This window comes from Triplophysa dalaica, chromosome 8 (genome assembly GCF_015846415.1).
Source record: "Triplophysa dalaica isolate WHDGS20190420 chromosome 8, ASM1584641v1, whole genome shotgun sequence".
Classification (NCBI taxonomy): Eukaryota; Metazoa; Chordata; class Actinopteri; order Cypriniformes; family Nemacheilidae; genus Triplophysa; species Triplophysa dalaica.
In genome coordinates, this window is record NC_079549.1 from 18,437,666 (window position 1) to 18,455,715 (window position 18,050).

Consider the following 18,050-nt stretch of genomic DNA (forward strand, 5'->3'; position numbering starts at 1 on the left):
AAATATCCTTAAATTGCTTAATTTTTTAAAGTTCACTAGGTTTGGGTTTTAGAATGGTGATGTGGGTGCTTTAACTCGCAGAGAACTAATAAAATATGCCTCGAGGGAGATGTTTGGAGACATTGTGTGAGGGAAACAGGAGAAACAATGTGCTAACGCTTATTGAACGGCCACCGCAATCACAAATGTCCTCAAAGACTGTTTTTAAATCATACTTATGTAGTGTTTTTATCACTTAGCGTTGCTCTTATGCTTTTTAAATCCAGAAATAAGTAATAAAAAGCTCTACCAACCATCTAGACATCTCATGATCAAGGAAGGTGAAAGAATTAACGTCTTAGAATGAATATACCCAAGGTTTATGAACATCCATTTCGCAAAGGGTAAATGCAAATGACATTTGTCTACAGAGGAGGCGGTTTTAACGATTCAATGTGGAATATTAAACAAGGTGTTATTTCTAACTCACTGATATAAATCAACAGATATAAGATCTTCCTGCCCTTTTTCATTCAGACATTCAAAAATAACCCATGTTAAGGTCTGTCAGAACTCAATGTCGTATAGAGCACCGAAGTTGAGATCTTTTCTACTAATTAGCTTTGCCTAACTAAGTAGTTCACAACTGGTGGGCTGCAGGTTTGTTCCAATATGCTTATAGATAGACACAGACAGGGAATTGGGAAATTATTGCATTTAACTAAATTAAAACTCTTCAAGAGTTATTGTTTCTTTGCAGAGGTCTATCAGAAGTTTTGGCCAGTTTTTGCCACTGAAACAATGTTTTATACAAGTAATAAAATGTCTTCTCGTATATATTATAGTGTTAATAAGACAAATGCAAATAAATCGAATTATAAAGTTTAAGGATGAACAAAAAATGGAAAATCTACCATATAATAAATAAGAACGCTGAATATGTGTTAACGTGAGGATATTTCTGGTTATTATTGATCACAACGTATTCGGAGCTACAGGTTGACACCATCAAAATTTTATTGACTTGACAAAACTAAGCTTATCATTTTGTCCTTTACATCAAAAATCCTTTATTGCGTTTGTTTGGCAAATGCTACTTAATGAAAATATCCAAACAACAACTAGCATTACAACTCTCCATGAGAATTATATTTAAAAAATCTGGTTATGTGGAAAATACGTGACTGCCATCCAGTGGTAGACTACGGAGTTTCTTTCCAGAAGTCTGCTGCGTGTGTACTGTAGAAGATTCAGGCTTCAATGATGAAAATGGACTTTAACATGATTCACCATCTTTAATATAAGAAATGACTTAAAAAAAAGAATGCAGGCTCGATTTTCTGATTTTAAAACTTACGTTTTAATCTTCTGAAGTAATATATTATTTTCAAAATTAACCCTCTAAATACCTCATATCTGAAAAGATCCCTTTACATGTGTACATAAACATGATTTTCGAACATGAATTCTCCAGGCCTGGAAAGAGAGAGTCCTTCTATTAAATCTAACACTGTGAAAACCCCTTAAAAGGATAGCTCACCCAAAAATGGAAATACTGATTTAATTTATTCACCCTCTTTTCATTTTAAAGCTGACTTTCTTTTTCAGAACACAATTTTATTATTTTATTTACTAGCTATTTTGATTAATGTTGGTAACCGAACAATGGCGGTACCCATTCACTTCTATTGTACAGACCAAAAACCAATCTTCTTTTGTTTCTACAAAAAAAAGAAAGTCAGATTTGAAATGACAAATGATGATAGAATTTTCATTTTTGTGGTGAAGCGTCACTACTTCGTCTGTTTTATCACTGTATTTGACATCTATGGCACAGGTTTTAATTCTACATACTGCGAGTCTTAAAAACCCAAATATGAAGAAGTACGGATACAAAGGAGAAAAATGTTTATTTGGCAACATATTTTGAATTAACTTGTCTAAAAGCCAGTGGAAAACTACAATAAAAATTGTAGGTCAGGTGACATTCGTATAAAAGAGCACTTTTCAAGTACTGCTGAATTCCTCATCAGTCCAGAGTGCTGAACAAACACAAAAAAAAACATGCCTTACGTTCCAAATTTCAGACAGGGAATGCTATAAAGTCATCCGTTTCCTTCTTATGATGCTTTGTTGGCACATTTTTCATTGAATACATTCTTTTCATAAGACAGTGATGGAAACTTAACGTTCTACAAAAATATTTCAATATTACATAAAAGCATGATGACAAAGCAGTCATAGGTTAGTAACTTGCAAGCGTTTAAAAACCCATCCTGCTATGGTGCATTTTTTAAACCAGCAGGAGACTCTGTTAGTCTGTGCTACAGCCCTCTCTCTCTCTGTAGCATGTGTGCTTTTCAACAGCATGATTTGTACATTTGAATGTCACAGTATTGTTACAGAACATACAAACTGATCTAAAAAAGGTTATTTGCCACCTATGCCATAATGATGTCACTTCTAAAGACAGAATTCAAATAATTCCATAAAAGAAAAACTTGATGGGTGTCCATAACAATGACTGTTTACTATAGATTTTTCTACACAACACTGTAAGCACAGATAAATTATGAAATAATAAAGTTAGTGTTGTGAGCATGGTGACCGTAGTTTTAAAAAGGTCCTAAAGTGCCAGTCTTCTTTACAAGTAGCCATACATAGTGGTCATGGTCCAAAAGAAGTATGATTACCTCTCGATCTAGGTATTAAAATGAATGAGGGAATGAAGAACTGGGATTGCGATAATGGCGTTCCCTCGACCAGTACAAAACCTTTCACGTTTGTACTTGAATAAAGAAAAGGCTCTGACTCAAGAGTTGAAAGTCGTTTAGGCGTGGAAAGGTCAGAGTGCAATTCAAAGTAAACAGCATCGCTCTTTGAAACTCTTCTTGTTCTTCTTGTTCTTTCCCTTCCCATTTTTGTCCTTATTTTCTGACATCTTTTTAGACCGAACCTCCCTCATTAGATCAAAAAACACCTTCGAGAAACACAAAACCATGATTATTCCTCAAAATAAGAAAGTTGTTTTTGTTAATGAAGCCAAACAAAACTCCAATTAAAACTTGAGTAAATATGTGAAAGAGCCTACAAAAAACTAAACTAAACATTAAAGTAGAAGTCAAGTTTTCAACAGCTTTTAATATGACCAAATTGTGAAGCTGTATTGATGGCATGCTTACATCAAAATACATCAGACATAATACCGACCCGCATGATGCTATATTTACTAAATAGTAACCATCATTATTATGTTGAATCCTGCATTTTTATCCTTCATCAATGCTGCCTGCATCCATTTAATAAAAGCAAATGTAACTGTATCCCTAGGTATGATCTAGTCACATCCCTTATTTATTTTTATTATAATAAGCATCTGTTATCATGGAACACACAACATACCTTGTCCACATTGGCTCGTGTTTTAGCCGAAGTCTCTACATACTGCACACCCCACTCCTCAGCTTTTCCTCTGGCCTCATCCACCGAAACCTGTCTCCGATCCTCAAGGTCCGATTTATTTCCAACCAAAAGCAGTGGAATCTTATCTTCCTCCGCTTTAACCCGCAGAATCTGTTCCCTGTAAACACACACACACGCTGACAGTTCTGCATGTAGTGTCGAGTGATACAATTTTCCGTCTATACTAGGTCAAATTAGAATCGGAATTTTGCTGACCTGAATTCGACAGTGGCCGTGAAAGACTCGTGCTCTGTTATGGGGAACACCAACAGGAAACCCTCGCCGCTACGGAAATAATTGTCTCGGATAGCCGCATAGTCTTCCTGCCCGGCCGTATCCAGAATGTCAATCTGCACCTCCTCTCCGTCCAACACCACTTTCTTCCTGTAGCTGTCAGCCTTTGTGGGCTCATAATCTTCAACAAACTGAGGGCCAAAGAATGAGCTCAATCAATTTTTTTACGAATATTTTCTTGGGACATGGAGCAGGAGAAAGAAATGGTGAGATCAAGACTCAAGGCATCCTCAAAACTGCTTATTATAATTTATTTATTAAAAGCATTTTAGTAAAGCACTTTGTCTGTTGCCTTACCTCATCATACATAAACTGAAGTGTGAGTGCAGACTTTCCTACACCTCCACTGCCCACCATGATGACCTTGTGCAGGGTCAGCGAGCTCTGATTCTTATTCTTATTGGTTGCCATATCTAAACGACTTCCTCAGGTACGCCACAAGATACCCGCAAACAAAAACCGGCACCACCTACAAAAAAAAGAATATTGTAATATATTGTAATTATTATATCAACATAAACATTTTCCCCAAGGAAATACCAGCACTTGCAAGACAGTAAAAGAATAGTGTTAAATATATGAAGCGTTTTATAACATGATTCATAAAACCTAACCTTCCTATAATCATATAGACTACAGAGGAAGGTTACGTTACTAGACTACTTCCCCAGAGGAAAGGAGAACATGACCCACTGCTTCCAGCTATTGTTCCTGCAGGCTGTCATTTTGGGGATCACAATAGGAAACTGGGGCACAGGAAGACATCAGAATCTGCTAACCAAGGGTTTTTGTCCCTTAAACAGTCACGTCAGTAGATATGGGTGGAATAATCAATTTATCCAATAGAATTCCTTACACAATTTTATCATTTTTACCAGAAATTAATGCATGTAAACTAAAAGATAACATTATTCGGATTCATTATTATAAGTCTAGCATCAGTGCAGAATGAATTTTGTAACAGCTTAGCGAAACACAAAATGTATAGATAATCAATAATGCTATTACTGTTGTACTGAAATGTTTTTAAATAAATAAAACTATTTGTCAAATTAATCTTTAATTTTGTTTATTATGTGTCTCTTATTTGTCCAATGAATCACACTTAAAATTGGACTCTTCTCTCTGAAGAGAGTTTGTAACCATTGTCGCTCTAAAGGCAAAATTGTTAACTGCATCATTTGTGATATCATGTGTGTCAGTGTAGTATGAACACAATGTCAATCTTTGTTTTATTTTTGTGATTATTGTCAATATCAGTATATTGTGAAATCCCTGTATAGATTACAATCTACTGAATTCTATAATAGCGTGGTAAGTTGTGATGGTGTTAAATATTCATACACTTTAAAAAAACTTTGCATTGTGCCTATCAAACAAGCCTTGATATTTCTCTTTTAACACTACTTAATGTTCTGATACGACCTCCATATGCCCACTGACAGTCATGTGAATATCTGAACCTCTGTATTAAAGGTAAGGCAAAACTTTCACCAGTCAATATAAAACAATATATTTTACAATATAATTTACAATATAAAAAGCAACCTTGGCAGAACATCTAAATCAAATGGCAAGAGACACCACAGTGGAATACATGCACAATGCCATCTCCATTACAGAAAATGCCAGTTAAACAGGGTTAAACAGTGGCTGGACATACTACATTCATAGCAGATTTGACCTACATATGCACGCTTCCTAAGTGTGGCAACCAGCTTCTGAATCATCTGAACTATTAATGATTCCTCCCTCGGCTGGAAGAGATCATTAGGATTCCTGAAAGCAGTCTACAATCCAGTCCACTCGTACATCAAGCCCCTCTGAGACTGACCCGTCGAGCTGCCGTGCCACTGAAAGCGGCGGGCACGCTCGAGTCGTGTCACTAGATGGGCCTCACTGCGACTGATGGAGAAGAGTGCACAGAGATCGATGGAGAGATCTATGCTGATTGAATTTCCACACAACACAAATTCATTCATTTTCAGAAGTTTCAATGAGGGCCAGGCCGGTTCAGCAGAGGGGAGGCGACTTCACGCATGAGTGAGGGCAATGCCTGCTGCTCGAGTGAAGTGGCACGCTGACCTATTCAATCTCACCCTCCCTGATAGCAGGGCTGCTGGAGACAATCACGGCACACGTCAGGAGCTCAAGCAAGGACAAGAGAGAGGGCAAAGCAGAGGCATAGCAGGTGACATTCACTGGAACGGGGCCAGCATTAGGCAGGTTGTCCAGGACACCTTTATTCACTTATAAAGCATTCTGAGGGTATGACTTAAAATCGAACAGTTGTGAGTGACTACACAAGCAAAATGTTTACCACTATTATGCCTTTACATTTAATTGTGATGTATAGTTTCTTTTTTCATGAATTATAGAAATATCAGCTACTTATTTTATCTTGGACGATTTTTTTGCAAACGACACCACAAAAATGCAAGTAATTGTATTTGACACATTACCACAAGTTAAATTTCTGGAAGTTAGAGTATATTTTTAATTATACTTTTGACACAAAATCCTCATGATATGATTTGAACCCTTCAAGGAATGTTTTTTACTTAATTTGGACTTCAATTCATTGTGCCAGCTTGTTAAAATACTTAAGACTGGCCCTGAGGCTCACACAAATACAAGTACAATACAAGATTTTATAACACTCTAAAAATGTTGGGTAATTTGAACCTATCATTGGGTCAATAATGGACAAACCCCAAAATTGGTATAAGGTAATTCTTTTTGATTATTTTACATTTTGTTATTAAAACGATCCCCCAGTATAGGTTTATTTATAACCAAGGGTTGGTTGAAATAGCCTTACTTACTTAGTAGTAATAATGTAACTGATACCATTAATATACCATAAAATATTAATACAAAATAATATTCATATACATTTTTATATTATAACCAAACACAAACCCGAAGTTAACTTAAGCCAACGCGAGTGTCTGACGAAACCACCCAACTAAATCCGTCTAAATCTAATTGTAAAGTGTTCTTAGCCATGAATTTTAATCCTTATGTTTTGGTCACTCACAGGCTCAGCACATTATTTCCATGTATGAAAATGTTTAGTACTCCGTCCTTATCACCTTTCACTTATCACTTTTCCAAAGCCTTGATTTTGTTTCTCTGTGGAACAAGAGGGAAATTATAGAGGGCGGGTAAACAGCTTCTCATGGTTGTCTTCAGCTCTCTTCTAACATTTATTTCGGTAAAAAAAGGTTTGTAAATGCATAGTAGTAACAGAATTTACTTGTGAACTCTCCCTTTAAGCTATGTAGTTGTATTTTACCAAAATGGTCTGAACAGGCCATCTGACATGCTGTGCTAGAGGAAATATGTAACCTACAGGAAACCAGATGACTTTTTCTTCACTAAGCAGGCTTGTTTGGAACTTCCTGCCCAGATTGATGGGAAAAACAGGGGAATAACTGGGCCAAGTCTCAACAGAGTTCCAAATATCCCCTCTCTGCTTTTACATTATGCGCTCACTATCCTGCATACTTTCCCTTTACACTCTCATCTCTTCAAGACCAATGTCAGCAGGGAACAAAAGCAAAGATAAGCTCTCTTATAGAAAGGTTAGACATACCCAACTCTAGTGCACTGCAAAAAGAATGTTTACCAAAGGAAGAACTTTGCAGGCAATCTTTGTAAAGACCAAATGGGTTCTTTCTGTTACAAGTAGCAATTGCAAATGCATTTTTCCCATAGACTTTTGGAAGATCGCAAAAATTAAGCTCCATGATAAACAGAGGTATATGATGTTTACACGTTCTGTCTATCAAGATCATTTTACAAATAAACACAACATTTGTTCATTTTGAAGTCAAAATAAGATTGGAAGAAGTAAAGAGCGAAGACTATGCTGTAAAAAGCCGACACTACGCTGTAAACAGACAACACTTAAAGGGCTGCTGCAACGATGTGTCATGCATTCTGACTTTACAATGTTAAACGTGCAGTCTTCTCATGCTTAACATGGTCAACTTCTCAATTAACCAGTTGGGCGTATTACGTAGAATTTCTGTGCTCAATACACTCCCCCAGCAATTTGTTCAAACGTTTTTACAAACATAGAAAACTGTTTTGTAACAATTTTTCTTAGTCCCTTATAGGACAATTCTTCTGGAAAAGCATGCGGCATTCCCATGCGTCAACATGGAGAGAAGGAGAAGGAGCATGCGCAGACGTCACATTCACTTGTGTGCAGGAGAGAGAGAGAGCATATGTTTGCGAACTTCAGGTGTTTGTTTGTTCACTGCATTTGGGTGATGAATGTTTTATAAACGGTGGATATAATGCTTGATTCGGAGATCGTTTGAAACTGATATATGGAGCCGTCCCAGTGCTAAAAGATACCGGACATGAACCGCAATTACCGCATGCGGTGAGTGAAACTGATGTCTGTGTTTTGTTGACAATGCGCTATAGTTCAGCCTCCCCCCTGCACTTGCCATATGATTTCGGAAGTAATCGCACACCTGTTTCTATCTTTTATAAATGTGATCAAAATAAATCCTCTTCGAAGATATGATGTATGCAATACTACTCTATAGGTACTCAAGATTAATATGAGATTGGCAGAAACCCTGTTTGTTAGGGCCGCTTTAAGGTCTCTTGATTTCAACATCATCACCACCAAGCCTCAGACAACTCTTTCAAACTTTATTAAAAATGTGTTCCCTGGTAATTTATTACAATGTGAAGGAATCTGCATCTTCGTTTTTAAGAGATTTTTGCACGTCTTGCATTATTTGTGAGTTTTATATGAGCAATGACGTCTAACGTCCCCGCCAAAGGAAGTAGGCATTTTTAGCAACCGCCAATTTTTAGACACAATAAGGATTTAAAAAATCAATTACAATTACAATTACAAAAAGTGGGGTTGTAATTGGTGCGTTTTATGTCATAGAATAAAACATGAAAATATTTAGAGGTATAACTTTTTAACCAAAGCTTTGGTTAAAAAGTGAGACAATTCCCACCATTAAAACCTCACAAGGACAGTCTCGCGCTTCAGATTCGCAGCCCGTAAGTATATTTTCATAGTAAAAGACTTGTTACAGACTAACGCGGGTTGAGTTTGTCTAGTGTTTGTGATCTGCAAATGTAGACACACGCGCAACGTGAAAAAAAGACAACATAAATCCTTATAAACAGTTATAATGTTCCAACTGGAGGCAACAAATGTCGTGTTTATAATGGGGTTTATTGTCTTTATTGAGTGGCGACGATACGTGGCATAACACTGGTTGATCAAGAAGGGCCAACGCACTCGCGTTATTTATTATGTTACCATTCCCTGCTGTAATGCGAGCTTGTTTCTATCTCACACAAACTTAAACTGTATGATGTATTTGGTTGTTTGTTTATAGTCTTTATAACCTCGTATATAACAGGTGAGCATTATATAACAGTTAGCTTTAGTTTTTAACTATTTAACATAATTTTTTTATAAAACCTTACCAATCCATTACATCCTGCTCAAATCGCACTGACAAAGTTGATGTATTTGATAATTTTTCGTATTGGCTCGAATTGATAAAAGGAAGTACCGATGACATTTTATCACCTGTCGGTACAATTACGTTTCAGAGAGGCGGGGCAAAGAGGAGATACAAACATGCACGGTATTTGGAAAATACAGCGTTTTTTAACCTTTAACCGTGTATACACATTACATAACATCTAAAACAAACGACACAGACTTATGGAGACAGACTTTCATTGTTGAAAGCTTAAAGTGATAGTTCACCCAAAAATGAAGATTCTGTCATGAATTACTCAACCTTTAGTTGTTCCAAGCCTGTACACATTTCATTGTTTTGTTAATGACAAAGAAATCTCAGTTGCTTACATTTTTCTAAATATCTTTCTGAGGCACCATTGACTGCCATACTAGAAAAAAATTCAAATGGTAGTTGAAGGTGCCCCAGAACTGTTTGTTTTCCTAAATTCTCCAAAATATCTTCTTTTGTATTCAACAGGAAAAAAAAAAACATACAATATTTCTTCTACTATGGTAGGCAATGGTGACTCAAAAATATCAGTTGCTTACTTTTTTCTTAATGTCTTTCTTTGTGTTGAACCAAATAAATAAACCTATACAGGCTTTGAGCAACTTGACCTCGAGTTATTCATGACAGAAGTTAAATTTTGGGGTGAACTTTCTCTTTAATGGCAAGTAAATTACAGTTTTTTGTAAATAGGCACGTTGCAAATTCTGTTTAAAATTTATTTGATTCTGATCAAGAATACTGATATATTTTATTTTCTAATTCTTAAAATAAAAATATAAAAAAACACAAAAACATGCCCAAGTCTTCAGTCTGTGTCGACATGTAAGAGATCCTCTATCCTTTAAAGAGCTCACTTCCTTCTGAAACTCAAGGTGACCATCTCTGATGAATACTAACCATCTAAAGCTGGGACACAGAGGCCTCATTGAGATATTTAAACTGGGATCTTATAGCCATTTTGTTACCCATATCTTGCAGAAAGGGAATTTAAGCTGTCCTCCAGTATACAGCCTCATTACACAGTGCTGCTGGAAAGCCTTTTCATATAAACCCTGAAATATCATTATCAAGGAGTAATGTTCAGCAAACCATCAACCAAGAACAGCTATAATATCGAATTCATATAATAAGAAGAATGTTTAAAAACGTTTACTTTCCTACTTTTGCCCATATCAGATGATTGCCAATTTACTGCTACTCACTGCTGTATTGGAAAGCTAAACTTTATTTCAACAGCACAGCTTAGTAAAAACAATCTCTCCAGTGCAACTGAAATAAACTGTCTCCAGTTTCTCACCATTTTATTTTCAGGGAGGGAAATTAAGATGAAATAAACCTCTCTCAGTAAAATTAATTGCCATGGAAATTAAATTCCATTGATAATTAGATATGCCTTTTGGTGACTACATAGTGTGGAAAAGTGCAAATCCCCCAAAATCAATGGGGTATATGCACACGGGGCGATGACGTACTTCCGCTTAAATCTCAGCCAGCTACGCCACTTCCGCTCTCAATGCCCTGAGGTCATGTTTCAGGAATTGATAACTATATGTTTAGGAATAGAAAACGTTCAAATTTCAGCAAACCGACAACACTACGGCTGAACATTGCTATATGCCTTTGTGATCATGCCTCAAGTAATCGAAAAGTTTACATAGCTTTTTTCATGTTTGTAAATTTAGCCTGAAGCACTTCTGCTTTTGGCTGCGATGTATGACGTAGTGTTTTGGTAACAAGACTCACGTTGTTGATCATAAAACGCCTTTGTTTCCTATGGAAGCTAATAGAGATAATAGAGATTACAGAGCTGGCAGAACATTTAGCAGACATACATCATCGCTCCCTGTGCATATACCCTATTGTCTTATGTTCAAAATATTGCTAGTTAAACCACATCCACCCTAAATCAGACATCACTTTAAAGGGATGTTTTACAGCCAAAATCATGTAAAACTAATTCATCAATCTGCTAACATCTCCAAAATCTCTGCATTGGTTTTCTCATGTTTCCAAAATAAAATGTATGTTATGCAAATTTGTACAGAATGGATAAATTCCTGGACATTTCACCCACTCCTGCCTACACATCTATTAAGCCCACAGCAGAGTCTCTTTGTTTATCTCAAACTATTTCATCACATAGGCAGAAACTCCACATCACACATGAGTGGTCTGCAGGACGAGAAGAATCCCATGCCAGAAATTCTACAAGAAACACTCGAGTAAAGACCAAAAAACGATTTTACATGTGACCAGTTCATGACTCCATTAAAACCCCATTCACACACCCAACTGATCCCGGAAAATTGCCAGACTGCCTTCTGTGTGAACGCAATTGCATCCCGGATAGATTCGACAAATTATTCCAGAAAGGGGACCTAGTAACATTAACAGGATCAGTCCCGGAAAGCCCCCTGTGTGAACGACAGGCAGGAGCAATGCCGTAAGGGATGTGTCGTAGTACTGAAGCACATGTCATTACAATGACGTAGCAATCATGCGACTGTTTGAAAAACAGAAAGCACTTCGATATACAAAGTTTGCATATTAACATGTAAAGTCCGATCAGCTGCGATGCTGTTAACACAATGTCAACACTTCCGCTGTTGCAGCGCTTCACTACCGCTTTCTTTGCTGACGCGCATATTATACGTCACGTCAAGATTGTGTCGCGTATCTTTACGGGATCTTTACGGGATGTGTGTGAACGCACACACAGATTCCCGAAAATCACGGGCAGTGTGAATGAACAAAATCTAACGATCCCGGGGCAAATTACGGAACCCATTTCCTGTGTATTTTCCAGGATCTCTGTGTGAAAAGGGCTATGCAATCCAGATTATGTAACAGCAAAAAGACAACATTGGGACATTGACAACATTGGGACATTGGCAACATTGGGATAGGAAAAGGTGTATTAACATGATGAAAAATTTGCTGACCTAATAACACAAAATTTGCATTTAAGTAAGAAGACAAAGAAAAGAATGTAGGTACCATGTAGGGGCATGTAGGAAAGTCCTTTTCTAGTCAAGGAAGTACACCGTATGCACTACAAAGCTGGCATGAGGTAGTCGGTTATAAAAAGCAGAACTTGCACTTCATCCAATGGTTTCTTTTTCGGTCAGCAGGTCACAAGGCCTGACTAAACAAATATAAATCCTTGAAGTCAAGCTAACTTACATATTGTGGTTTTATCAACATAAAGGTTTCCTCTCATTCCTGGTAATTCCTGTTGAGACAACATGATCACCTTAACAGTACTTGCCAAAGTTTGTACTTTTGGAAAATGTAAAATCAGAAATCCTTTTCTCAAATGTATAATAATTGACAAATAAATACTCAATAGGACATCAAAACTCAAATGATTTTCAGTCTATATTTTCAGAAATCAAATGATGCTCTACACGTACATGGTCGACTTAGTCCTAACATGCATCAAATATCACTTTTAGGTGTGACTATGAAATAGGACGCACTCTATCAGAATTAGATTTAAATCTATAACATTTTTCAATGTAGACGTATTAGAAGTTATTAAGTAGAGACACAGCATTTCATTGTTTAAGCTGGATATAATGTCTGACCAGCTGACTACTGTCAAAATGTTCAGCATGCTTATTCGACCACAATTCAACAAATCTAATCTAGATGTAAAACATCTAGCAAAGTCAGGAAAAAGATGGCATAGCTAGGCGAGTTACAACACGGTTACTTACTATACTGCTGCAAGAAACAGTAAAGATTTCACAAACATTCAATGTGTGTTTAACTGAAAAAGAATGGGTTTCCACATGGGTTTGTAATGAGACTGTAATGTGTGAAAATAATGACAAAATTATTGACTTTATAGAATATTTTGAGGCAAACAATGGCTTACTGAAATAGTTCAAAATAACAAATTAGTTGCTTAGGTACATAATAAAAAAATGACAATCTTTTTACAATATTTAGGTTGAAAACTTATAAGTAACTATGCCAGGACTTTACCACTCCCATATTTCTCGTGATAAGAGAAGTGAGTCAGTACTGGTAGTGAGGTTACACCCAAACAGTCTTTGTATTTTCAGTGATAGTTAAGATGTAAAATTACATGAATATTTATACATACTAAAAAACGACCACTAAAATAAGCACCAATCAAAAGAGCTGACATGACAGATTCTGCTCAAGACACAAGAGGGCCTGGTTCAAGGTTAATGTGCATGATAAAAGATAACTAACTACATATGTCCTAATAATTCGGCTTAAAACAGACAGATATTTGATAATTACGGCTCAAAGGATATCCTCTAATGATTTAATAAACTGAAAGGCTTACAAAAGGCAAAACATTTCAAAACAGGATGGTGTGACCACAGATAAGGAAGAAAAACACAAGATAAACTTCGGACTTATGGTACATAACTGATGCCTTGTCACTCATTATGGCTAGTTTCCCTGAATATGAAAACTAACACACATGCCATACAGTTAACGTTACTTTGTAAGTTAAGCAGCAAATCGGGCGATCAAATCAGGCTTCATGTCAATAAACCAAACCCAACCTTAGCAAAAACGCCAGCTCCTCGTGACCATACTGACACCAGATCACGTGACATCCATTTAATAGCGTTTTATTCAATTTATGACATTTTCATAACGGACCAGATATGCCCCGTGGGAAATGTAATAACTGTCGACCCTTGACAAAAGCTAGAGCTTTAAGTAGATTATTTTTAGATCGAAAACGGAGCAAATAACAAATCAATTGACATTTAGTAAATAAAAGCACATTACCACTCGGTGACTTTGTCCTCCACAGTGTCTTGACGCTATCTATCAGAACACATTAAATGTCTGTTCCGTGTAACATACTCGAGTTTCTCAGGCACTGTCGGTTTTACCATAAACCCCACCCTCGCGATATGCAAATTCACCGGATGTGTCGTCATCATAGTACATACCCTCCCCGTGACGCGCTGTAGTAAGGGAAAACTCCAAAATTATCCGATTGCGACATCGGCTGCACTCTCAGGACCACACTTCTGGGACCCTGATTGGTTTTTACTGCGCCACCTACCGAATCGGAGTTAGAAGAGAACCGTAATACCAAGGACTATTTTTTGCTTCAAACAAAATACATAATGCAGATACAATAAATTAGTACAAAGAATAATAATTTTTAGTATATTACATTGCATTCACGATATAAATGTTCGCCGTAAATTTCTATTATCTCTGAGACATGTCAGTATAACATGAAACTCAAATAAAAAAGAAATAAAATGAAAAATAATAAACAGAAAGAAAAGAAGAAAGAACGAGGATTATAACAAAACCAGCTTTGCTTAATACCAAGGACTCTAGTTTTTGAGGACCGAAAAAATGCAACTAAGAAAGCCAGCCAATTCTAATTACTTGGTTTTTAAAAGGTTTATTACACCCAAAAACTATATTTCATGCCATTAAACCTTATCGGTAACAGTTGAATGTTGAGTAATTATTGTGACTAACTAGCATAATATGATAAGTAAAAAAAAGAAAAAGAAATCATTGTATAGTCTTTTCAGTCACTAGATCAACCACATTTCAAGAACAGAGTGAAGACACAATGATGACTCTGGGCGCAGATTTGAGATTGTGTTTATCTAAAATAACAACTCAACAGTTGAACACACACAAACACACAAACACAATATATGTATATATGTATATATAGACTTAAAATAGCCGTAAGCCTAGTACTTGACCGATTTATTTAATAATCTTTTGTCATACTACTGCCTGCACTGAGCTGTGTCCTTGAATCGATTACACATTACAAAATCTAGCACATGGTATTCTAACAGTCAATTATTATGATGTCAAATGTAACAATTAATATTATAGAAACATTGTCAAAATGTAGAGACATGTATAGTGGGATTAACAAATTGACTGCGAGCACGAGGCAATTAAAACATTAGATATTTTAAATGACTTCAAATGAAAAACAAAGAGTAATTAAAAAGGTTTCACAATAAAGTGTGCTACAGTTTATGGTGCTGGCTAGGTCTAGAACTAATAATCATCCCATTGTCACAAAATCAACATAAGCTTGCCAGTCGTGCTACAGTTTCGCTAAACTGATATACCTAAAACTAGTTTTACAGCATTAGAAGCTTATATTGTGGCTATATATTACATTCAAGACTATTTAGCAACTGGCTTCAGCTACATTAACTTTCCAATAAAATGTTAAAGCTTTTTAATGTTGAATTTATATAATTAATTATTAATTCCAATTTGACACTCCCACCATTCTCAAAATAAATTCACTCCACTCAACACTTCCGTTGTCGCAGGGTCCCAGAAATGCGGTCCTGAGACTGCAGCCTCCGATATTGCAATCAGATACAACTCGAAAACTCGGATTGATGTCATGAACAGAGGGTATTGTGTTTTGCAATCTTTAAGTTTTATACATACATTTTAATTTAGTATTTTTGCGTTAATCGTTTTAAGAATTAAAGAATCTTATATTTTTAAATACATTTTTTAAAAATAAACAAAGAAACTTGTACAATACATGCATACAAATGAGACAAATTACAAATAAATATAAGTTGACAATACAGATGAGAAAACATGTGATAAAAATGAGTCAAATTAAAAATAGTTATAATAAACAAAGTCATGTGGACTGTCCATGTCTAAATTAAACAGAATATTTCCCAATATTGTTGCAACCTGAGGTATTCATTTATTGGGTATTAAATTATTATTGACCTAATCATTTAACTCTAATCCATGCTCCTAAACAAATACCCTTCAAACAATTAAATCATGGCAGTGAATCAACTACAGAAAGTACCCTACTGTGAGAGGTAACTCTGGAAATTCCAGGAACTTTGGAGGTGACTAAATTAAGTTAGACCTTTTGAGAATATTGTTTGCTGTTGTGTTCTGTGTATTGAATGTGTGACACCAGGAGGGTATTCCAGAAAGCAGGGTTAATTTACCTTCAGCTAGTTCCTGAACTCTGTGATTAACCCAAACCTTGCTTACTGGGGATATGTCGGTTCAAGAACACGTTTAAAGGGTAAGTTTAATCAACCTCACGAGAGATACCTAGTTTTTTTATTATTATTATAAACATCTCCCATCTCATCTCATTTTCTACCGCTTATCCGAACTACCTCGGGTCACGGGTATTATAAACACTTGTATTGAAAAAATCATTTCAGTATTATGTATTACAATACATTTGTTAACATAATACACAAGAAAGAAAAAAAGCGTATAATAAATTCTAATGAAAAATATTAATAATGAAAATTATAAAAAGTACTTTCTTTTTTGAGCAATGTAAGGGGGTAGAAAGGAATCTTATATAGTAGAAAGTATTATATCTCTGTTCACTGGTGATCTAACAATTAGAACTTAATATTTTTTGTGTTTAAACACTTTTTTGTTCTTCTTCAATTTATAAGGGTTTTGGCAAAACTTTTGGCAAAACTTTTTAACAAAAAACAATAATATTATGATTAGAACCTATAACTTTACATTTATAGATATAACTTTTTCCATGCAAGCACAGGGTTCTGATAGCATTGTCCAATGTAGGGAAGCCAGTGTTCGAAAATAAACACATTTATTTCTTTTTTTAATAGCAATCAAATTATTAAACAAAATTAAAAATCAATAATGAAACTTCAGTCCAAAATAACCTTGTGACTAAAATTCAATTGAACTACTGATTCATCTTCATCACCACAAAAAGAACAATCTGGTTGAATAGCCAAACTTGGCCAAAATTAATTTACAGGGGTAAAAGTTATGTAAAAATTTTATGTGAAGTTCTTTAGCTTTGTGATACACAGAGTTAACAAGTGCTCACAGAAACAACATGAAGACATTGTCAATGGATCACAGATTTCACGAGTCAACATGGAAACGGCCGGGAAGCTTAATGTTTTTCACCGTAAAACAACGTTATAAATCAGGGTTTCTTCACCGAAGGCTTTAATCTGCATCAGTGTATAAAATGCGGGATTAAAAACCATAAAACTCATATTATTGAATTTATATATTAAACGCCTTTTATTAATTATTTAACTAAATATATAGTTAAAATATATGTTGTATTTTTATACTAAAATATTTAAAATAGATACTCACCATGGCTATCTTTGTAACATAAAGTGTAGATTTGTTGACATGCTTGTACTGTTTTGATGTTGATGTGTCTACCATGGTATTTACCAAAATTGTGTTGTGTATGTATTTGATTACATTGCTAATTTAATAGACAGTATTAAACCTCTTTTTTGTTCCTTCCCTTTATATTACTTCCTTTATTTGGTTTTCTGAAATCTGACTTTGTATTTTTTTTTTCTTCAACTGCTGATGTAGTTATATTGATAATAAAAAAAATAAAAACTGCTACAGTTTTCATAATTTTTAAAAAAAACTTGTGTAATGCTTTTCAGTAGACTTTACTATGTATGATAGTTAATTCGGAGTAGAGGCTGAAGGTCTGATGGGACAGAGGTAGAGATTTAAAATGTTAGGCCCAGTCACATGTCCGATATGTAATGTAGCCTAATATATATCCCTTTCAAATACATATCCATTTTCTTCTTTTTTTTTCTTTTGACTTGGCTTTCCATATGTTAAATGAAATGTATAAGGCCTATCTTCAAAGACCAATAACAAATTGTAATTTGGAGAAAGGCCTTTCAATACCGTAGAGGAGGCTGAGGATCAGAAAAACATTCGTAAGAAATATATTTTTGTATCCGATTTATACGGTGGCCGCTAGGT

The 18,050-nt window shown here is 35.5% G+C and overlaps 1 protein-coding gene across 1 annotated transcript; it reads right to left on the reverse strand.

Moving 5' to 3' along the window:
• Nucleotides 1–1,870: 1,870 nt before the first annotated feature.
• On the reverse strand, nucleotides 1,871–14,177 carry ralba (v-ral simian leukemia viral oncogene homolog Ba (ras related)). Its single transcript, XM_056754838.1, has 5 exons — nucleotides 14,043–14,177; nucleotides 4,033–4,204; nucleotides 3,658–3,866; nucleotides 3,382–3,559; nucleotides 1,871–2,959 (listed from the first exon to the last, which is right to left on the reverse strand). Exons 2-5 carry the CDS (start codon nucleotides 4,144–4,146, stop codon nucleotides 2,837–2,839), a joined length of 624 nt encoding a protein of 207 aa, XP_056610816.1. The 5' UTR covers nucleotides 4,147–4,204; nucleotides 14,043–14,177; the 3' UTR covers nucleotides 1,871–2,836.
• Nucleotides 14,178–18,050: the final 3,873 nt, after the last annotated feature.